General features: G+C 44.5%; 4 protein-coding genes across 10 annotated transcripts in view; 2 read left to right on the top strand and 2 right to left on the bottom strand.

Annotated features, from left to right (window-relative positions):
* Window positions 1-2647: 2647 nt before the first annotated feature.
* On the top strand, window positions 2648-5774 carry LOC117972706 (adiponectin-like). The gene is made up of 3 exons (XM_059027980.1): window positions 2648-2842; window positions 4070-4150; window positions 4818-5774. The coding sequence occupies exons 1-3, from the start codon at window positions 2683-2685 to the stop codon at window positions 5252-5254; spliced, it is 678 nt and encodes a 225-aa protein (XP_058883963.1). The 5' UTR covers window positions 2648-2682; the 3' UTR covers window positions 5255-5774.
* Window positions 5775-6076: 302 nt separating this feature from the next.
* Window positions 6077-14721, top strand: LOC131737668 (complement C1q and tumor necrosis factor-related protein 9A-like). The gene is made up of 3 exons (XM_059027981.1): window positions 6077-6202; window positions 6570-6765; window positions 13524-14721. The coding sequence occupies exons 2-3, from the start codon at window positions 6579-6581 to the stop codon at window positions 14009-14011; spliced, it is 675 nt and encodes a 224-aa protein (XP_058883964.1). The 5' UTR covers window positions 6077-6202; window positions 6570-6578; the 3' UTR covers window positions 14012-14721.
* Window positions 7081-12934, bottom strand: LOC131737667 (zinc finger protein 446-like). Its single transcript, XM_059027977.1, has 2 exons — window positions 11172-12934; window positions 7081-7343 (listed from the first exon to the last, which is right to left on the bottom strand). The coding sequence occupies exons 1-2, from the start codon at window positions 12175-12177 to the stop codon at window positions 7336-7338; spliced, it is 1014 nt and encodes a 337-aa protein (XP_058883960.1). The 5' UTR covers window positions 12178-12934; the 3' UTR covers window positions 7081-7335.
* Window positions 14722-14823: 102 nt separating the features above from the next.
* LOC131737666 (anoctamin-7-like) overlaps window positions 14824-23903 on the bottom strand; it is a 26486-nt gene continuing 17406 nt past the window's right edge. The window contains exons 14-20 of one of the 7 annotated variants that reach the window (XM_059027973.1): window positions 23322-23473; window positions 22270-22438; window positions 20256-20385; window positions 19841-19974; window positions 19294-19374; window positions 18532-18625; window positions 14824-16837 (exon numbers count right to left, since the gene is read on the bottom strand). In XM_059027973.1, the coding sequence (XP_058883956.1) occupies window positions 18575-18625; window positions 19294-19374; window positions 19841-19974; window positions 20256-20385; window positions 22270-22438; window positions 23322-23473 (717 nt within the window). In that variant the 3' untranslated portion in view covers window positions 14824-16837; window positions 18532-18574. The other 6 variants (XM_059027974.1, XR_009329302.1, XR_009329303.1 and 3 more) reach the window with 6 other exon arrangements.

Genomic DNA, 23903 nt, shown 5'->3' with positions numbered 1-23903 from the left:
TTAACTACCAGTACATATCCAATCTAATGTTTGACGCTCGCATATATTGAGTCCTATCAGTGACCCTTTTCCACTGTAAACCAACCCAGAACCGCACTGCATACTGAGTTAGTGTGTGGGCTGATAGGGTGACATTACAGGCTTTTGCACCCTTGTCTGTATATAATGTGCGTACCTACATTAACTGTGCTCTTGTGTTAGGTTTCTCAACAGCATAACAGATGAATGTGTCAAAACATTTTTTAAAACCAGCTTGTTACTGATTGAAGGGTTACCAGCCCAGAACAACCAAAGCAGAAACAAAAACTGCTGTTTCATTAAAAAAAATAAACCCTAACTGTAGCTAGCTGAAAAATAACTGAGGCGGAACGGGTTTCAAGCGCTTGATTACGCAGTGGAAAGAAACAGCAGTGCTGACCACGTGGAACGGGCAGCGTTGTGTGATACACTGCCGGTACGGATTCTGGCCTGTCCCCTGTCTGTGAGATGAGATCCTCAGAGTGATACACTGCCGGTACGGATTCTGTCCTGTCCCCTGTCAGTGAGATGAGATCCTCAGAGTGATACACTGTCGGTACGGATTCTGTCCTGTCCCCTGTCAGTGAGATTATTATTATTATTATTATTATTTATTTCTTAGCAGACGCCCTTATCCAGGGCAACTTACAATTGTCACAAGATATCACATTATACATTATTTCACATTATACAGATATCACATTATTTTTACATACAATTACCCATTTATACAGTTGGGTTTTTACTGGAGCAATCTAGGTAAAGTACCTTGCTCAAGGGTACAACAGCAGTGTCCCCCACTGGGGATTGAACCCACAACCCTCCGGTCAAGAGTCCAGAGCCCTAACCACTACTCCACACTGCTGCCCGTGATACACTGCCGATACGGATTCTGTCCTGTCCCCTGTCAGTGAGATGAGATCCTCAGAGTGATACACTACCGGATAGCATGCATTTGCATCTCCCATATGCACCCATATAAAGATTAGAGAGAATTTTTGTTTCTGTCCCCATATAAGGTCGCCATGCATGAAATGGTTAAGAGTAGTTCCTGAGAACAATTAAAACAATTTAAATGTATAGTAAGGGCAGTCTCTTACTATAACAGAACCCATTCCACACTGTTCCCTTTGAGTTCCTCTTTTACCCAAACTGTACCAGATGACACCTCTCACTAGAACAATAAGACACTTCACACGAACACTGACACCTCTCACTAGAACAATAAGATACTTCACACGAACACTGACACCTCTCACTAGAACAATAAGACACTTCACACGAACACTGACACCTCTCACTAGAACAATAAGACACTTCACACGAACACTGACACCTCTCACTAGAACAATAAGACACTTCACACGAACACTGACACCTCTCACTAGAACAATAAGACACTTCACACGAACACTGACACCTCTCACTAGAACAATAAGACACTTCACATGAACACTGACACCTCTCACTAGAACAATAAGACACTTCACACGAACACTGACACCTCTCACTAGAACAATAAGATACTTCACACGAACACTGACACCTCTCACTAGAACAATAAGACACTTCACACGAACACTGACACCTCTCACTAGAACAATAAGACACTTCACACGAACACTGACACCTCTCACTAGAACAATAAGACACTTCACACGAACACTGACACCTCTCACTAGAACAATAAGACACTTCACACGAACACTGACACCACTCACTAGAACAATAAGACACTTCACATTAACTAACAGTTATGGATTCAAGGCAGGGCCCCACAAGGCTAAGGCCAAGCCCCAAGGTTGAGTTTGAGACCAAGCCTGTGTTCCTCTGGGTCAAGCTGAGGCCGTTTAGGCAGATGCCTGTATCAAGGCCAGTTTCTCCAATGTAACTCCAATGGTCAAGCTGCAAGCTCAGGCACTGAAGTACTGAACCGCCCGCTTCAGTACAATACAGTGCAGTACATTAATATCCACAGGGGGTGATGTAATAATGACCGGCTGTTTACTGGACATTACTTTGGATAACATGATACTTTCAATCTCTGTTCTTCAAAAGGTTAACTAATGAATCCAGCGGCTATTAATAATGTGAATAAATGATTAACAAACAGCTGCACTAGCCTATTAGGCTAATAGTCTTTCAGTAAACCCAATAATTAACAGTGCACAACATTCGATGATCTTGTTTTTTCTTTAATTGATGCTATAAAAGAACATTGGAATTTCAAAGCTAGTCATTATGTAGTGAACTGAATATAGAAATCCCAGCCTCTGAAAGGTAAGTGTTTTATACAAAGGAATAATTGAACAGTGTCAGGGATATTGACATTTTCATTTCTTTAAATGTACATTACTGTTTTGAATATTTTCTTGAGAACATTATATAAAGTTATTATCACATGTCAGGAATTACACAAAACAGCCGTGCATGTGCCATGGTTTGCCATGTGTTTTTAACATGCTTACCTATGCTTTATCATGCTTGCAAAATGAACAGGTGCTTTACCTCGTAGACGTTTATTAAAGATTGGAGTAAACACTTTGAAATGATGGCTCATGGTCTCCTATAGCCTTCCCTCTGGATTGAGATGAAGTGCAGTTGTGGCTCTCTATTCCTGCACAGATGCCATTTGCTGCTGTGGTTCTGCTGGCTCTTGTCCTCATGGGGTGCTGTGTCCAGGAGGTGGCGCTGGTGGACGACGGATTGAAGGTCTGCAATGCTGGCATTCCTGGGATCCCCGGTTCCCCTGGGACGCACGGGCCGGCTGGCAGGGATGGCAGGGATGGGAATCCGGGACACCATGGGGAGATAGGACAGGCAGGTAAATAAAAACCCATTGCTTTACTCCGTAATCACAGACACTCACAAAGGGTAATATGGGAGGTTCCAGCAGGGCTTACTCCTGCTCTAATCAGTCTAGTTCTGATCACTTACCATGCATCACAAACGTGTGTATTGTAGTGTAGGTAACCTTAGCAGACCTGTCTACAGTCCAACCTCACAAAAGTGACTTTTCATGACTTTAGTATGGTTGCGATGTTTCTTTGTTTCAGTCCTTCATATATATATTTTCAAAACATTCAGTCTTTAATAAACTCTATATTCAACAGTAACGTACACAACTGAGAAACAAACAACTTCCGACTGCTTCAGAGACCTCCAGTTACATTACTTACAGGTCCGATCCTAGTTCTGAGACAGCTTCAGAGACCTCCAGTTACATTACTTACAGGTCCGATCCTAGTTCTGAGACTGCTTCAGAGACCTCCAGTTACATTACTTACAGGTCTGATCCTAGTTCTGAGGCTGCTTCAGAGACCTCCAGTTACATTACTTACAGGTCCAATCCTAGTTCTGAGACTGCTTCAGAGACCTCCAGTTACATTACTTACAGGTCCGATCCTAGTTCTGAGACAGCTTCAGAGACCTCCAGTTACATTACTTACAGGTCCGATCCTAGTTCTGAGACTGCTTCAGAGACCTCCAGTTACATTACTTACAGGTCTGATCCTAGTTCTGAGACTGCTTCAGAGACCTCCAGTTACATTACTTACAGGTCTGATCCTAGTTCTGAGGCTGCTTCAGAGACCTCCAGTTACATTACTTACAGGTCTGATCCTAGTTCTGAGACTGCTTCAGAGACCTCCAATTACATTACTTACAGGTCTGATCCTAGTTCTGAGACTGCTTCAGAGACCTCCAGTTACATTACTTACAGGTCTGATCCTAGTTTTGTATAGGCAATAGGTGTTTATCTATTTAAAACAAAAATAGTTAGTTACAGTGTAAAAGATTGAAGTAAACTCTTTGAAATATCATCTTGTAATAGGAGACACACAATCTAGAAACTTACTGAAAATCACAAACGGCTGATAAATATTCAAAGTAGCATATACACTTTTTTTTCATTTTGGAATATGCTATATTTGGTTTCTAATGCATTAATAATAAGTAAGAGCTGCAAAGGCGCCTGCCCCCACACCAGGTGCTGCTCTGAGGGTTCAGCTCCTGTGCAAAGTCATTGTTCTTTGTATTCTTTACATTAAAGGGCCAAAGGGAGAGAGGGGCCTCGAGGGCCACCCTGGAAAGATGGGACCCCAAGGAACGAAAGGAGAAAAAGGAGAGCCTGGTAAGTAAAGGCATATATATATATATATATATATATATATATATATATATATATATATATATATATATATACAGGTAGTGGCCAGAAAAATGGAAAGACCAATGTAAAGTCACTTAAAGTCATAGGGCGTTGGGCCACTGTGGTATCCCGCTCTGTGCAGTTCTCGGCGGACCGTTTTTGATGAAACTGGCTGCTCGCGCCCCAGGTTGAAATTTGCAGTCAATTGATCTGCAGTTGCTTGCCTGTTTTGCCTTGCACATCAAATTAATGCATGGATATCACGATCCTGGAGTATGCGTTTCCGCCCACTGTTGCCCTTTGCTGATGATGTCTTTCCCTCAGAGTTCCATGCCGACATCACCTTAGACACCGTTGCTCGTGAAACATCAGCAAGTTGAGCTGTCTTGGTCACTGAAGCTCCTGCCAAACGTGCCCCAACAATCACCCCTCTTTCAAAGTCACTGAGGTCTCCTCTTGCAGCCATATATATATATATAATCAAGGGGCTAATCTTGACATGTTGGTAGTAGATACTCTGTAAATAACGTCACCATAGTCAATCAGGGGCAAAAATGTACTCCAGATCAATTTTCTAGTTCTGAAAAACTGGATTTATGTTTATAAAAATAACCCCATTCTTAATTTGTGTTTCTCTTCATGGTTTCAGGACATCCTGGAGAAGCAGGACCACCGGGACAGGTGAAATCAGCGATCGTCGCCTTCCATGTTGGGCTGTCATCGAGCAAACCCCCCTCAGGCTCCCCCATCAAATTCACCAAGGTCTTCTACAACGACCAGCAGGCCTACAACGTGGCTACAGGGGAGTTTACGGCACCGCGGAGCGGGCTGTACTTCTTCACATACCAGCTCACTGTAGTGAGTGTGAATGTTAAAGTGACCCTGAGGAAGAACGGCGAGGTGGCTCAGTACACGCAGTGTGACGACCTTGGAAAGACCATCCAGGCCTCGGGAGCTGCAGTCATCAGCCTGCTCAAATCTGACAGAGTCTGGCTGCAGGTGTACGATGACTCTTACAACGGCCTGTATACAGACAGTAACGACGATACCACTTTCACAGGCTTCCTGCTTTATCTTTTAGAGTAGGACGAGTAACAACACAGGTTATAATGCGGTACAGTCACGGCTCATTAAAGAGAAGCCAAACTGCTCAGTCTCTTACTTAGGGCTCAGACTCCCGCGTTATAAAGGGGAAGCTCTGTGTAATAAACACCACAGACTTTCAGCAATCAGAACAAAGATGTTTAGCAGAATCTGGTGACCATCGAGAAAAAAAAATGCATTTTGAGATTAACAAATATTCAAACAACGATATTAATTCTGAATATACATACTCATAATAATAACACCATGAACTGCACTGGTGTGCTGTCTTTGGATCTAGCACACACTATTAAATGTTTAAAGCACGCAATGATCATTTTTACTTGCTAAGTCAATGTTTTCAATACTGAACATGCATGCACAGCACAGACCCATTCACAGCATGCATACCAGGTATGATCTGTGCAGTATTTCTAGAATGAATACATGTGTTTAGCTTTGCTCAGTATGTTTATAATGTTGCATCACTGCTTATTAATTAATAAAGTATGCTTTGACTGTCTATGACTCTGAAGCAGGTGTTGTTATTATTATTAAAATGACCCATTTCTCTGTTTTAAATTTCTTTTTTCCAGTGCACTAAAGAAGGCACTAACCAAAATGTTTGTCTACTTGGCTTTGTTTTTCTTTTTTTTCACGGCTGTAACTACCAGAAGAAAATATTCGACTCTCTTATTGTATAACCTCCCTATCTTCACGCTGTACAACTTCAGTGCAAGCTAACCACAAATTAGACCCCCCTGTGCCAGAGGTAGCACTGAGACGGTTAATAATTACAGCAGATCACAGGTTTACTGTGCTGGGAATTGCGAACCACAATTCTTGTTATTTAAGAATCCAGACAATTAGAAGGTATAAAAGCCAGGGGCAAACAAAAAACGTTTTGGAGGACCCAGAGGAAAAAAACAAAAAAACAAGACAGACAAAACGGTAAGACTGAACAAGTAATACTGAGTTGCCGTATTTCTTATTAGTATTTTAAAAGCAGTAGTTTTGACAGGCTGCCATTTTAAAATGTATATGCACACTTTATGTGATATGTGTGTTATAAGAAAATATTTCACCTAAATATTACTGAGCTGTTGATTTGTAATATTTTGTGTTAGTTGTAACATTGGGTTACATTGGGTAAAGTATTCCAGGATTAAGGCTGATGTGGGTCTGTGAAACTATCTTCCTATTACTTTATTATAACATGACTATTATAATGCCAGTAGTGTACCATTGAATTTGCATTGTAATAACCCTGAAAGCCTTTAATAAGACAGGTGTGTATATATGTTGTGAATGCGTGTAGTTTGAGAAGATGTGCAGAGTCGCTGTGCTGCTGTGTGTCGTGTTGCTGGTGGAGATGGGGACAGTCCTCTGCATCGAGGAGAAGCCATGCCAGCTCGGGATACCTGGCATTCCTGGGGCGCCTGGCCCACAGGGTGTACCCGGCAAAGATGGCAGAGACGGGCCGGCAGGACCCCGAGGCGAGAAGGGGGAGCCAGGTATGAGAGCAGCAGGGTTGGGCACACATCACACTGCTGAAGATATTTAAAACAACCATGCTTATGAGCGAACCAACACAATAAATGTTTTCTTATATATAAAATGAAAGGTTGTTTTTTTTGTTTTTGATGTACACAAAAGGCTTGAATGATTGTAAAATGTGTTTCCCCACAGAAAATATATAATGCATACCTTGCAGTAAAGCAGTGAAAACACCTATGAAAAAACCTCTAACATCCTTGTGGCAAAGTGGGTGGTAGGGGGAACAGGTGTAGCAGTGATGCGGTGCAGGAATGATGGGCAGACAACTGTAATCCAGAAAATAAGCTTTTATTTTCCCTCCTGGTCTAGTGACCACAAATAATAAGCCCCGGCAATACACAACGATGTGTAAAGCTCGGGGCTGAAGAACACAGGTTGCAGTCCTGATAAAGGAAACAAAAACACGGTCACCCGTCTCGGGTGCGTGCAGTCGTGATGGTGGTGCGTGAATATACTTTATTCCGTGACAGTTCGTGAAGTGGTGATCCGGCTTGTGCTGGCCCAAGGCGACAGCTCCGGATGTGTGTTTAGCTGTCTAGTGATTTCAAAAGACACAGACAGTTAGTTTACAGAGACGAACAAACACAAACCCACACACACACAACTCTTTGCAGAGTAATACAGGGATTACGTCCTTCTCGGTCCTTGGCTTAACCCAAACGAAGGAAAAGAACAGCGTTACCCTGGCCCCTATATGTAATCCCGCATGATATCTAGGTAAACGGTTGCAGCTGCCTTATTACTTGCAGCTGCCCCTTGTTTACCTGTCAAATCAATACGGTCTTACAACAGAGTCTCGCTTCCTTCCAGGCTGACCCACTTTCCGGTCCCGGAAACGAACTGTCAGGCCAGCCCTTCCAGATACTTCTCCTCCCGTTCTTTAGCGCCCTCACAGGTCGGGAGGAAGATTTATCACCAGAACTCATTGTATTTCTGTCACATATCCCACCGCTCAGAGTGGAGCCGAAGGAACACTCGGCTAAATCTACCTTTCCCATTGCTCCCCCCTCCCGGGAAAAATAATCCGCATTTTGGTGGTCTTTCCCCGCACGGTGTATCATATGGTACATGAAGGGCTGCAATGCCAGATACCACCGAGTTATCCGGGCATTGCTGTCCTTCATGGTGCTTAACCACTGGAGTGGGGCGTGGTCTGTGACAAGATCAAATGAGTGTCCCAGCAGGTAGTATCGTAAAGAGTGAGTAGCCCATTTAATGGCCAAACACTCTTTTTCGACTACGGAGTAGTTACGCTCCCGAGGTAACATTTTTTTGCTCAGGTACAATATCGGGTGTTCTACTCCAGCTACTTTTTGGGACAAGACTGCACCCAAACCTACATCCGAGGCGTCGGTGTGGAGGATGAATCTCTTGGTGAAATCTGGGGTAATAAGAGTGGGGGCCTGGCAAAGTTTACGCTTAATCGTATCAAACGCCCCCTGACACTCAGCTGACCATTTAATTAAATTTGGAGCACTCTTTTTGGTGAGGTCGACTAACGGGTTAACCACTGTGGCGTACTCGGGGATGAAGCGGCGGTAATAACCGGCTAAGCCCAGTAGTGACCTCACCTGAGTCTTGGTTTTGGGGATCGCTGCATCAACCAAAGCCTGGATTTTGGTGACCACAGGTTTCACCCTTCCATTTCCCATTACAAATCCCAAATATTGAGTCTCTGTTTTGGCAAACGCACATTTTCTCAAGTTAGCTGTCAGCCGGGCTGCCCTTAGAGACTGAAGAACGGCTGCAACCCTAGCCAAATGCTCTCGCCAGGTGGAGCTGTAAATCACCACGTCATCAATATACGCTGCTGCATATTCATGATGTGGGCGTAAAACCTGGTCCATCAGTCTCTGAAAGGCAGCGGGCGCACCATGTAGCCCAAACGGCATGGTTTTAAAGTGGAACAGCCCCTCTGGTGTTGAAAATGCGGTTTTCTCTCTGGAGCTGCGGGTTAGAGGGATTTGCCAGTATCCCTTCGTCAGGTCCAGAGTGGAAATAAACCTCGCTTTTCCCAGTCTGTCTAAAAGTTCGTCGACCCGAGGCATGGGATACGCATCGAACTTGGCAATAGCATTCACCTTTCTGAAATCTACGCAGAAGCGGTTGGTGCCGTCCTTCTTAGCCACTATTACAATAGGACTGCACCACTCGCTCCTGGAAGGTTCAATCACTCCAAGCTCGAGCATATCCCGTACCTCTTTGCGAACGCCACTTCGTCGACTTTCCGGGATCCGGTACGGTCTCTCTCGCACTGTGACACCTGGGGGAGAGATAATGTCATATTCAACTAAGTTCGTCCTGCCGGGCACATCAGAAAAAACATCGCTGAACTCCTCAATAAGCTTACGCAGCTCTCTTTGCTGATCCGGAACTAATTGTTCCCCCATTGAAATCGCTCTTGTGCTCGGGGTCTCTGGACAGGGACCTAAATCATCCTCCATATTGCCTGGGGCTATAAATAAGACCTCTCTTGCCTGCCAGGGCTTCAACAAATTAATGTGGTAGATTTCACGTTCATTCCGGCGATCGGGCTGTCTAATTTCATAATTTACTTTCCCTATAGCCCGAATCACCTCATACGGCCCCTGCCATTTAGCACACAGTTTTGACTCTGATGAGGGAAGTAGCAGCATTACCTTGTCCCCTGGTCGAAAGGTTCGAATCCGTGCATTTTTGTTATAATGCTGCTCTTGTCGGTGCTGAGCCGATCTGAGGTTGTCTTGGGCCAAACGACCGACCAAATCCAGGCGATCTCTGAGTAGGAGCACATACTTCACTACATTTTTAGACGAGCCTTTGTGCTCCTCCCACCCCTCTCTCAGCAGGTCGAGAATGCCGCGAGGCTGCCGGCCGTACAGGAGCTCAAAGGGGGAGAACCCAGTTGAACTCTGCGGCACTTCTCTCACTGCAAAAAGGAGGTAGGGGAGAAGTGATGCCCAATGTTTCTGCTCTTGTGTCACAAATCGCCTCAGCATCGACTTTAAGGTCTGATTAAAACGTTCCACCAGACCGTCCGATTGTGGATGATAAACGGACGTCCTGATGGGACGTATTTTTAATATTTTGTACACCTGCTGTAACGTATTGGACAAAAAATTAGTTCCGTGATCGGTCAAAATCTCCTTGGGGATCCCTACTCTGGCCATAATCTGGGCTAACTCGGTGGCTATTGCAGCGGCACTAGTGGACCTCAATGGAACTGCCTCCGGGTATCGCGTTGCATAATCCACCACTACTAAAATGTGCGTATACCCGGAGTCAGAAGGTAGCAAAGGGCCGACTATGTCCATTGCAATGCGCTCGAAAGGAGTGGAAATAATCGGCAGTGGGACCAAAGGGGCGGGGCGCACTCGACCCGGCGCTACTCGCTGGCAGTCTGGGCAGGTGGCTACATATTTCGACACATCAGTATGAAGACCTACCCAATAGAATCGAGCCAATATTCGCTCCCTCGTCTTCTCGGCTCCGAGGTGCCCCGCAAAAGGGATATCATGCGCCAGCCTCATGACCTCCAGCCGACAAGACGGGGGAACCAATAATTGTGTTACAGGCTGTCCTGTGCCCGCGGCTAGGTTTACCCTATACAGTAATTGCCCCTTGATACTGAAATGTGGATATACTAGCGCCCCAGCGCCGTCAACATCCTTACCTTCAATGGACCGGACCTGTCCCCAAGCGTGCACCAGTGACGGGTCGTTTTGTTGGCCCCACACTAGGTCCGCGCTTGAGTACCACGGGTCCGGTACATTGAGAGGGGCTGGAATAACATCTGCTCTAGTCGGTCCAGTAACCTCGCTCTCTCGGTCACACTGCGTTCCCACTCCCTTCGACTGGCGTTTGTTACCATTGCAGCACTCTCCCACCAGACCCCAGCCTTGTCTCAACAACGCTCCCTCCCATTTTGCGGTCCGTCTCTCCTTATTCGTTTTTCTAGGACGGAAAAGAGGGGAAAACATTTCAGTGTGAAAAGGAAACACATCACCAATTCGTTCCTTTTTTTTTTTTTCTGCCACGTTTACGTGTGTGGCTGAGACTGCCATTTCTTTCATCAATTCTTTGAATTTTGGCCAGTCTCGGCCCAGAATAACTGGGTGTGGCAACCTTTCCGCCACCCCGACTACAAGGTGACGTTTTATCGGTCCTACCGATAAATATACTTTTAATGTGGGGTATGCCGCCGTGTCTCCATGGATACAGGAGATGGCCACCTGACCTCGTGGCCGCCACGACACACCGCCCAGGAGAGCTGTCCTAATCAAGGTTTGCTCACACCCTGTGTCCACTAACGCGTGGGTTTTCACATTCCCTAACACCACATTAATCAGACAAGGCCCCTCCCGACCATTTTCCCCCCGCTTACCAGTCTCAGGTGCCCAATTGCACGCGGCCACGTCACACTCCATGGCAGCGGGGCATGACCTGGCCAGATGTCCCGGCTGGTGGCACCTAAAACAGATAGGAGGGACAGAGGGGGCATGGGTTAGAAATCTGTCCCGCTGCTGGTATGGCAACGGGGCAGGGGCAGCACCTCTACCCCAGCTGGGGGCCAACCTTGGTCTCCATGGGGGGGAGGCAAGGGGGCCCAATGGGGTCGGTGCTCTGGGAGGTCTGGGTCCCTGGAACGAGGGAGGTGGTGGTGATGATGTTGGAGGAGAGGGAGAGAGAGCGCGGCTGCTTCGAAGGGCAGGGGCGGACAGGATCCCAATCCGGGCAGAGGTCAGGGAATCCTCAAAATCTTCGGCCAATTTGACCGCCTCCTCCAGGGTGTCGGGGTTGTGGCGCCGTATCCACGCCTGGGTTTCGGCGCCGACCACATGGCAGAACTGTTCTACCACAATGGCTTCCCCCATCTGCTGGGCGGTCTTCTTCCCGGGGGTCAGCCAATGCACCATGTGGTCGCACAACCTCTCCGCAACCACCCTGGGGCGTGTCTCCGGGGCTCTCCGGTATTCCCGAAACCGCGCCCGGTGGGTCTCGGTAGTAATATTGAGCCGGCGGAGGATAGCCTGCTTGACTAGGTCATACTCGGTGGCGTGCTGGTCGCTCATAGCCTGGTAAGCTGCCTGAGCCTCCCCAATCAGGCAGGGTCCCAGCTGGCTGGCCCAGAACTCCCGCGGCCAAGCCGCCGCGGTAGCCAGCCGCTCGAATGCCACCAAGTACGCCTCCGGGTCATCCTCCGCCGACATCTTCATCGCCCGTGCCTTCGGGGGCGACATCACCGGTATTGTCGTCGGGGTCGCTACTGCAGCCACGGCCAGTCCTACCCGTTCAATGAGCGCTGTATAGCGCTCCTCCCTCCTTCTCTCCTCTGCGTCCCGTCTGCTCTCCAGTGCCTGCAGCAGCTCCGCCAGCGCGTTGCGGTCCATGATCCCACTTCTGACACCACGTGTGGCAAAGTGGGTGGTAGGGGGAACAGGTGTAGCAGTGATGCGGTGCAGGAATGATGGGCAGACAACTGTAATCCAGAAAATAAGCTTTTATTTTCCCTCCTGGTCTAGTGACCACAAATAATAAGCCCCGGCAATACACAACGATGTGTAAAGCTCGGGGCTGAAGAACACAGGTTGCAGTCCTGATAAAGGAAACAAAAACACGGTCACCCGTCTCGGGTGCGTGCAGTCGTGATGGTGGTGCGTGAATATACTTTATTCCGTGACAGTTCGTGAAGTGGTGATCCGGCTTGTGCTGGCCCAAGGCGACAGCTCCGGATGTGTGTTTAGCTGTCTAGTGATTTCAAAAGACACAGACAGTTAGTTTACAGAGACGAACAAACACAAACCCACACACACACAACTCTTTGCAGAGTAATACAGGGATTACGTCCTTCTCGGTCCTTGGCTTAACCCAAACGAAGGAAAAGAACAGCGTTACCCTGGCCCCTATATGTAATCCCGCATGATATCTAGGTAAACGGTTGCAGCTGCCTTATTACTTGCAGCTGCCCCTTGTTTACCTGTCAAATCAATACGGTCTTACAACAGAGTCTCGCTTCCTTCCAGGCTGACCCACTTTCCGGTCCCGGAAACGAACTGTCAGGCCAGCCCTTCCAGATACTTCTCCTCCCGTTCTTTAGCGCCCTCACAGGTCGGGAGGAAGATTTATCACCAGAACTCATTGTATTTCTGTCACAATCCTGTATCACAGAAACGCAGAGCAGCTAACACAGCACCCAGCACTTCAATAGGATACATTCATGGGAATGCAAATAGAGATTTGAAATGTGAGGGATGCTGAATTGGCAATGTCAGGATTTCATGTAATCTGTTAATTACTGAATTGATGACCTCGAGGACAGCAGAAAAGCAAAGCATTGTCTCAGATAGCAAACTCCTTGAACCCTCACGAGTATAAAGAGAGCGAGGTGAAGCAGTAACGACTCTGACGCTGTCTGCAGACTCGCTCTGTCCAACCTGGAGAGCAGCCAAAGTTACCAATTCATTATAACAACCCGGCCACAGAGGTTAAACCCTGCCCCACATTAAAACTGTGTCGTGACTTGTGAGCACTGCGCTCCTTCCCTTACAAAGGTATATAATAAAGCATAGTGAAAACATGGTAAGCATTGTAAAGCACAGAGGTATGGTAAAGCATTATAATAAGCATGGTAAACTATGGGAAATATATAATGTAACAATGGCAAGCATGCAAAATATACTGTGGGCAACTTTTATAAGGGTTCCCATCACTCGTATTTTGCTTTCTTTTTAACCAGGTGCACCAGGAGAGAGGGGCCACAGGGGGCCCCCTGGTAAAGCTGGGCCCCCAGGATCCTTTGACCCTTCCATTCACGGAGGAAGTGCAGCGGAAGTGTGTGCATTCCACGTGGGTCTGGGGGCGGGCGGCCCCGCTGCCGGGGAGCCTATCAAATTCACTAAGGTGATCTACAACGAGCAGAATGCATACAGCCCCGCGTCCGGGAAATTCACTGCACCCGTCCCTGGGCTTTACTTCTTTACCTATCAGATCACAGTGTTCAATAACGACATGTGGGTCACGTTGATGAGGAACAAGCAGAAGGTCCAGTACACCTACATGGCTGACTTGAAGAGGACCACTCAGGCGTCTGGGGCGTCTCTTCTGAAGCTCGGTGTGGGAGAGGAAGTCTGGCTGCAGGTTCACGGCTCTCAGAATGGACTCTATGCAGATGCAGACGACGACACCACCTTCACTGGGTTCCTACTGCAGCAGATCAATGGCTAGCAATCACACAGCCTGTGCACTAAGATAGCAACCACACAACCTGTGCACTAAGATAGCAACCACACAGCCTGTGCACTAAGATAGCAACCACACAGCCTGTGCACTAAGATAGCAATCACACAGCCTGTGCACTAAGATAGCAATCACACAGCCTGTGCACTAAGATAGCAATCACACAGCCTGTGCACTAAGATAGCAATCACACAGCCTGTGCACTAAGATAGCAACCACACAGCCTGTGCACTAAGATAGCAACCACACAGCCTGTGCACTAAGATAGCAATCACACAGCCTGTGCACTAAGATAGCAACCACACAGCCTGTGCACTAAGATAGCAATCACACAGCCTGTGCACTAAGATAGCAATCACACAGCCTGTGCACTAAGATAGCAATCACACAGCCTGTGCACTAAGATAGCAACCACACAGCCTGTGCACTAAGAGTTCAATGTAAAGCATTCAAAACAAGATTTCTTTCTATTTTTTTCTTCCCCTTATGTGTCTGTTGCTATTTATGTCTGCATTTATCTGTAAAAATATATATGACGTGAAATGTGTAGTTTTAGAAGAAACTAAATGAGATAATGCACAATATAGAACAATAACGCTAAATAAACGGATACATTGACTCAGTATCATGATGCATGTAAAGGAATAACCAGCAGATAGATAGATTTACAGTAAACAGAAATAAATGAGTGAAGTTACCATGGCATCAAAAGTCTGGAAGAACCTCCACTGTTTGTTTTCAAACACACTTTCCCTTGACATGTATATATATATATATATATATATATATATATATATATATATATATATATATATATATGTGTGTGTGTGTTAATATTCAATGAATACAAATACTGAAATTCGGTAAGGTTTATCCTGTTTCAAATTCTTGTTACAAAATAATACAGGGGTCAATTATTCATACAATAAACACAGGCCAAGCTACTCCTCTTTTTAGCTACTTGTTTTATGATTTCTGAGGTGATTATCTTTCTAATGAAGGATCAGTGAAGTTTCCAGGATTTTGAACTCGACCAGCAGTGGAGGACAGTAAACCAAAGATGTGAAGAGAACATTGACAGCGCTGCCCCTTTCACAAGGGTATTATCCAATCTCAGCTCAGATGAATGCTGTTTGCCCCACAGAACACAGCAGGGGTGCCCTGACAAGTTTCAAGTGCAAAGCTATACAGAAACAGATGCTAATTATATATATTGTTTTACCATAGGGCATATTACTAACTACGTAAATATTTAGTCTTCCAGAAATGTCATTCGTGAACAAAAAAAAAGGCCTTATAAAGAGCTTTGAAGCCTGCAATTAGAGGTCTTGCACGACCTTAAAATTGACCTTCGACAAACTAGTCTGATATTAGTGCTGATCAAGGTCTGTGAAACCAGCCCTTTGACAAACAGCAATTACCAGACTGACAATCATAAAGACACATAAAGGGAGAGCAGGCTTTTCACAAAGCTTTTATTATTATTATTATTATTATTATTATTATTAATATTATCATTATATTAACAAAGTGCAAACTTCATATAAAGAGAATGTGTTCGTAACAAAACATTCAGCTGCAGTGACCTTTGTGTTTACACCAAATGTGTACAAAACCTAGTGTTGGATTACTAAAATCCCAAACTGAGGGCAATCATTCTCTGGCCAATTCCGGTAAAAATAACGATTAGCCCAGAAAACACAGTTTTCTCATCTCTCTAGTATGGCTTTTTTCCAATAACAGGCAGTAAGTAGCACAAGTTGGATAAGTTTACAGCTAGCTGTACCCTCACTATTGTAATTTCCAGAACCTACGTCAATACATCAACGCCCATCAGAGGTGCTCCATGCAACAACGACACTGAGCAGCAGCCATTGTTTATGGAGTAGCACTTTATAATAAGCCTAGGAAACGTGCCTGTACAATACAATAGAAATGTATTTGTATACAGCACCCTTCACGCCAAGGCATCCCAGAGCGCTGTACAAAGTTAAAAACAAAACACGAGAGCTCATGTGTACAACACACTCCAGCTACAAGCAGTTATATAAAAGCACATTCAAAAAATATATGTTTTCAATTTAGACTTGGAAAGAATCCAATGTTTCAACCTGCCTAACGTCAAGAGGAACAGAGTTCTACAAACGAGGAGCACAACAGCAAAAAAGCCCAGATTTAAGAGGATTGTTGGATGTTTTGCATGATTATATAATCATTGGATGTTGGACAATAAATTAGAAACACCCGCCAGCTGTAGCACACACTTTCATCTCTGGTTTAGTTTGCCCCTTACATTCTGTATAAAAGCTGCTTCTTTAGTGCTGCAAGTCATTTTCAGTCACAATAGGTAAGACAGCAGATCGGACAGACTTAGAGAGCTGACAGCTGGCGCTCGGTTAGCAGGTGCTTCTGTATATAATAATGCACAAACTACAGTGGTCCCTGAGAAACTGTATCAAAAGTGCCTACCACAAGTATTTTACATGTATTACATGAGCAGTGTGTTCATTAAGATGCACACCAGATATTGTGAATGTTAACTGCATAACATTATGAAGTGCATTTATTATGATAATGCGGAGTGCAGTCCCGGATAATTGCATAACATATTCTGATTAATTGCATACGTTATTTCTTAACAGTCGTTTGATTTTGGAGGGGAATCTGACATAGGAAAATAAACCTTGTAAATTCCAACATGATTAAAATGTAGGTTTGCACTGTCTGCTCCTGTGTATTAATGCCTGCAATCTGCTCCAAGGGACAAATCAGACATGTCTTGTAGCTTGTTCTGTTAGTGGCTGTGTTTGCTTCCTGCAAGAATAGCAAACAAAAAACAGTTACACTTTGAACAGCAGGCTCTCCATAGAAGAATAGGAGCAAGATGAAGTGAAAGCAGTGAAGTGACAGCCTCTATCGACTGCAGCAAGACATAGCTGGGATGAGGAGTAATATGTGCTGTTATCTCCAATCACAATCTGTACCTATTACTAACAGAATTCATAACATATTGATAGATTGTATAGCACTACTTATATTGGATCCCAAAATGAGTGTGACCAAAAAAAAACAAGGTTTGTCAATAACATCGAGATCACCTGCTAGATCAATATTGACAAGCCAGTCAGTGCATGAAAACCTGAGTCACTGTGACCTACTGTCTATACACAAGTGCTTCAAAAGACAGAGCTTTCAATAGATCTCATTTTATTTGAACAGGTGAAGGCACACAAGCAGCAGTGCATGCATTGTACTGTAGATAACCCCATACCAGCTTCAGCACACACACTGTGTAAACTGTAATCCCTGCAGTGCAGATCTATGAGGATGGGTTTTATAGCACATGCACTGTATAAACTGTAATCCCTGCAGTGCAGATCTATGAGGATGGGTTTTATAGCACATGTACTGTATAAACTGTAATCCCTGCAGTGCAGATCTATGAGGATGGGTTTTATAGCACATGCACTGTGTAAACTGTAATCCCTGCAGTGCAGATCTATGAGGATGGGTTTTATAGCACACACACGCACTGTGTAAACTGTAATCCCTGCAGTGCAGATCTATGAGGATGGGTTTTATAGCACATGCACTGTGTAAACTGTAATCCCTGCAGTGCAGATCTATGAGGATGGGTTTTATAGCACATGCACTGTATAAACTGTAATCCCTGCAGTGCAGATCTATGAGGATGGGTTTTATAGCACATGCACTGTATAAACTGTAATCCCTGCAGTGCAGATCTATGAGGATGGGTTTTATAGCACAAACACTGTGTAAACTGTAATCCCTGCAGTGCAGATCTATGAGGATGGGTTTTATAGTACATGCACTGTGTAAACTGTAATCCCTGCAGTGCAGATCTATGAGGATGGGTTTTATAGTACATGCACTGTGTAAACTGTAATCCCTGCAGTGCAGATCTATAAGGATGGGTTTTATAGCACATGCACTGTATAAACTGTAATCCCTGCAGTGCAGATCTATGAGGATGGGTTTTATAGCACATGCACTGTGTAAACTGTAATCCCTGCAGTGCAGATCTATGAGGATGGGTTTTATAGCACACACACGCACTGTGTAAACTGTAATCCCTGCAGTGCAGATCTATGAGGATGGGTTTTATAGCACATGCACTGTGTAAACTGTAATCCCTGCAGTGCAGATCTATGAGGATGGGTTTTATAGCACATGCACTGTGTAAACTGTAATCCCTGCAGTGCAGATCTATGAGGATGGGTTTTATAGCACATGCACTGTGTAAACTGTAATCCCTGCAGTGCAGATCTATGAGGATGGGTTTTATAGCACATGCACTGTGTAAACTGTAATCCCTGCAGTGCAGATCTATGAGGATGGGTTTTATAGCACATGCACTGTGTAAACTGTAATCCCTGCAGTGCAGATCTATGAGGATGGGTTTTATAGCACATGCACTGTGTAAACTGTAATCCCTGCAGTGCAGATCTATGAGGATGGGTTTTATTTGAATGCTCCACAGTCCTTACCAGAACAACTGAATCCCCCTTACTAGCATGTGCCCGCTGGCTGTCATGTTGTTTTCTTCTTTTTGGCTTTCTCCTTCTCAACTTTATAACTTTCCTGTTTCCAATAACAACAACAACAACAAAGTCATTGAGGAATGTAGAAAAAAAACAAACATAATTATAAATACACTTATGCCTGGGATTAAACTAGTTTACAAGTTGTGCTGAAGGAATCCCGGCATGTTCATGTGAAAGTTCTCTGCTTCTCGAGTGCTCGAGGGGTTTATGTAGCTGGTGGGGACATGGGTATTCAAGGCCTGATTCAGCTTCCACTTGTTTACAAGCAATACTGCGGTTTTAAACTGATGTTAAACACTGCCAAGTGATTTAAAAAATGTGGAGGTAATTGTCCTTCATTCCATTTTCCTTTTTATTTATGTTTTTCTGTCATGTCCCTTATAAAAGTTTATCATAGTAAAAGCCCAGCAAAGTGTAATAAAGCATATGGAAGCATTGTAAAGAATGTTGAGCTATGGTAAAGCATATTAATAAACATGGCAAACTAGGGTAAACTCTGGGAAATGCAGAGTATAACCATGGGAAAAGCATGAGGGGAAAACTGCAACAACACATGCAAATATACAGCGGTAAACTTCTCTAAGAGTCATTCCATTCTCATTTTTCTTTATGTTTTCCTGTCAGGTGTGTAGTTTAATACAGTTAACACTGCTTTGAACAGATCAGAATGCACCACTCAGTGCTCGCTACCGGGATACTGCTTACCTGTTTGATGGCCAGTTTCACTTTCTGGGGCAGGTCTGGGATAATGTTTGCTACAATGAACTTCACCACAAAAACAATATGCTGGAACAAACAAACACACACACACACACACACAGCGCATGTTTATTTTATTTACTGTTTATTTTATTTACTTACTTTCGCAGAGCCTTTAAAAGTGCCTGCATTGTCTAGTCTTAACAGACACCCAGGCAGGTGTTTCTCTTTTTTTTCTGATTAGGTAAGACTTGGACTGACAGGGACTGAGGCAGTGTCCCGTCCTGCCAAGCTGCTAATGAGACTGAGCCTAATGTTACGACCCTGACGTGATCTAACCTCAGACAGTTTTCCTCCCTAACTCAGTGTGAGCGCAGAGGCCAATGCAGCGCTCCCTGTGGGTCCCCAGCCAAGATCAGTGACTCGAACCCGGATTGCATGACTCACCCGCCACTTTGGGACCCCACCACTGTTTTAGAGTCAGATTTAAGTCTCAAAACATTACAAGGTGGAAAAATGTTTTGAAGAAATATAAAAAAAAGTCAATGTTTACCTCAAAAACGATTAAGATTATTAGTTGTTCAACCAAAGGTCTCTCTCTACCGTACTGCGCGCTGAAAGCAATGAGACAGGCGTTGGTCAACACTGCTACTGCATTGATTAATTCCAGTATAGTGTACCAGGGACCTGCAGAAATGCATTGGGAGGGGATTTAGCAGTGATAAAAAGCATTTGAAATTTTGTGTTTTATTATTCTTATTAATTCCCTATGGTTTTCAATAGTTTTTATTATTATTATTATCATTATTATTATTATTATTATTATTATTATTATTATTAATGATATTATTATTTATTGTTGGTTTGTCTTCTCGATGTTACAGACTTCTTTCTGTTTTAACTGAGATACTGTGCTATGAAAGGCGCTATATAAATCCATTGCATTGAATTGAATGTCGTTTTCTCACCTATGTCTTGCGCTATCCAGGCAACAGGCCGTTGGTACATCCACAGCAGGCGCTTGGCATCGATCCATTTATCAACCCAGAGAGTGATGAAGAAAAGCAGAGGCCCCAGAGGAAAGCACGCTGCGAAGAGCTGAGGGAGAGCGGCACAGCTGTTATAAGGGTGTGTCTGTGTGAAGATACAGCGACAGTCTCCATGTTTATATAGAGCTGCATGAAGAGTGGCACAGCTGTTATATGGGTGTGCCTGTGTGAAGATACAGCGACAGTCTCCATGTTTATATAGAGCTGCATGAAGAGTGGCACAGCTGTTATATGGGTGTGCCTGTGTGAAGATACAGCGACAGTCTCCATGTTTATATAGAGCTGCATGAAGAGTGGCACAGCTGTTATATGGGTGTGCCTGTGTGAAGATACAGCGACAGTCTCCATGTTTATATAGAGCTGCATGAAGAGTGGCACAGCTGTTATATGGGTGTGCCTGTGTGAAGATACAGCGACAGTCTCCATGTTTATATAGAGCTGCATGAAGAGTGGCACAGCTGTTATATGGGTGTGCCTGTGTGAAGATACAGCGACAGTCTCCATGTTTATATAGAGCTGCATGAAGAGTGGCACAGCTGTTATATGGGTGTGTCTGTGTGAAGATACAGTGACAGTCTCCATGTTTATATAGAGCTGCATGAAGAGTGGCACAGCTGTTATATGGGTGTGTCTGTGTGAAGATACAGCGACAGTCTCCATGTTTATATAGAGCTGCATGAAGAGTGGCACAGCTGTTATATGGGTGTGCCTGTGTGAAGATACAGCGACAGTCTCCATGTTTATATAGAGCTGCATGAAGAGTGGCACAGCTGTTATATGGGTGTGTCTGTGTGAAGATACAGCGACAGTCTCCATGTTTATATAGAGCTGCATGAAGAGTGGCACAGCTGTTATATGGGTGTGTCTGTGTGAAGATACAGCGACAGTCTCCATGTTTATATAGAGCTGCAGGGAGAGTGGCACAGCTGTTATATGGGTGTGTCTGTGTGAAGATACAGTGACAGTCTCCATGTTTATATAGAGCTGCAGGAAGAGTGGCACAGCTGTTATATGGTTGTGTCTGTGTGAAGATACAGTGACAGTCTCCATGTTTATATAGAGCTGCATGAAGAGTGGCACAGCTGTTATAAGGGTGTGTCTGTGTGAAGATACAGTGACAGTCTCCATGTTTATATAGAGCTGCATGAAGAGTGGCACAGCTGTTATATGGGTGTGTCTGTGTGAAGATACAGCGACAGTCTCCATGTTTATATAGAGCTGCATGAAGAGTGGCACAGCTGTTATATGGGTGTGTCTGTGTGAAGATACAGCGACAGTCTCCATGTTTATATAGAGCTGCAGGGAGAGTGGCACAGCTGTTATATGGGTGTGTCTGTGTGAAGATACAGCGACAGTCTCCATATTTATATAGAGCTGCATGAAGAGTGGCACAGCTGTTATATGGGTGTGTCTGTGTGAAGATACAGCGACAGTCTCCATGTTCATATAGAGCCTCGAATTGCAGGACAGTAAAAAGAATTAACAATGGTATTGGAAAACCACAAAGGGACACAGAAACTATTCCAATAGTGGGTCTGGACACAGCGGTAGCTACTTTAACAAATCCATATAACTGTGAGGGCCTCGTTTTCAAAGCATGAGAAAATCCCCTTTTGAAAAGCATAAAAATATATCTGAACATGAATTTAGAATGTAAATAATGTATTTCCAGGACAAAGCTGATCGTTCTCATTTTGCTGAAGTGCCCCAATACTAAACACTGTCAAACATGTTATTCAATTGAATTCACGTATTAATGCTGTATGTTTCAGAGAATTCACTTTTCTCTGTAAATCGTATTTGGTAAACTAACAGTGTTATACATCATGGAGCCTGGTAGAAAAGCAATCTGTCATTTTCTGCTATTTTCTTAAGGCATAACAGTAGCCAAACTAAAGAAGTGAAGCGTGAGTGTTGCTGCTGCATGCCTTACCATCTGGTACCCGTACTGTATGACTTTCTCATTGTACTCTTCCAGCGTGAAATTGCCGAGGTCTGGTTTCCGTTTTTCATGTAGAATAAAGCGAGTCATCAGAGGTGTGGTTTCTGGGTCATCCTGGTCTCTGGTGAGGCAAGTCTTGTCTACGAACCTCTTCACAAACCTGGAGAAGAAATTGGACTTGCATGTGTAAACCCTGCTTGGCACAGCTGTAGAAAGACGGGCCAGGATTTTCAGCGACGGGCCAACTGAGAGAATTCCAATAAAGCTTAAGACTGAAATCAGTTCTTAATTACAGTAGGGTTAGAGCAAGGTCTCATAGAGAACGTTTCACGCGTTCGAAAAAAGAAAGTGGTACAGTTTTACATTGGACTGTCTTTCTGCACCAGGTGAAGAGCATGGTTCGTCTTTCTGCACCAGGTGAACAGCGTGGCCCGTCTTTCTGCACCTGTGCCTCCTGCTCTGTGCTGATTCTAAGGATTAGTGCTGCCAAACAGAGAAATACATTCAAATACGGAACAGTTTACAGAACCTCAAGTTATAACTACCCTTGTGAATGTACAGCGATAGTCTTCATGTTTATATTTAGCCAACTTCTTATTTGGAGTCTGCACTAAAGAAGCTTCCTTCCTTCTGTGCTCCTCATACACTGGAGCAGAGAGAGCCATTGCTGAATGTACGTTTTATTTTCCTCTGAAACGGTGCCCTGCTGAATGTGCTAATGTGGGTGGAGCTCCTGAATAATGGGACTGCGACTGATTGCTCTGATTCAGGGATGCCTGCCTGTGCGGAGGGAACTCTGGGACTAGAAGAATCAGGATGGAGCACCTTGTTTTACAAACATCTCATCAAGGAACTCGCTTTTAACGGGAAGCCACGATAGCGGTGTAATGTGTGCAGTATAATGGGAAGCCACATTGGTACAACCAACTATGCCAATAGTCTGGACAGCAACTAAGGCTTTTGAAGTTAGGCTTTTTTTTAAAGTCACTACATCATAAAGGGAATTGCTGTCTTGCTTTGACAAGCAATGCTGTCACACTTACGGGTAAACCACGTCTTTGCAGAACTTTGGCAGCGGCTTGAGCAGCATTACAACAAGGAGCTGAATGCTGAGCTCGGAGATGCAGTTGTTCAGCATGCCGCAGTCATCCTCCAGCCCCTCCAGACCCACATTTCTAAAAACCTGACGATTGCTCTGAAAAAAGACCAGTTCAAAACGTTCACATCTTTGCTAGTCTCTGTGGAAGACGGGGAGTATTTTTGGCCCACATTGGGAAATATGTCTTTGGGCATGTTTTACAATCTGGGTTTTTCCAGTTGTAAACTCCCTCTGTTGCTACGTGTTAGCGATGCTGCCCAGCTGAATTCTGTGCCCACTGAGTGTTTCTGTTTGACTCAGAGGTTTTGTGAAGAGGAGTTTCAGAATGACGACTGACTGATAACACTGGGGTTTGCTTTGAGCTTTCAGTAACCAAACATCCATAAACATACACACTGGACTTAATGTTTAATATTATTCATGTATTTTATATTTTTGAAATAATCATGGGGAAGGGTGGGGATATAAAAATGGGTGGGGATATAAAAAATGTTCTTTAAACAAATACTAAGTGAACAATGATCAG

The sequence above is a fragment of the Acipenser ruthenus genome, chromosome 8 (genome assembly GCF_902713425.1).
Source record: "Acipenser ruthenus chromosome 8, fAciRut3.2 maternal haplotype, whole genome shotgun sequence".
NCBI classification, from domain to species: Eukaryota; Metazoa; Chordata; class Actinopteri; order Acipenseriformes; family Acipenseridae; genus Acipenser; species Acipenser ruthenus.
This window is presented reverse-complemented; position numbering and strand designations above follow the sequence as displayed.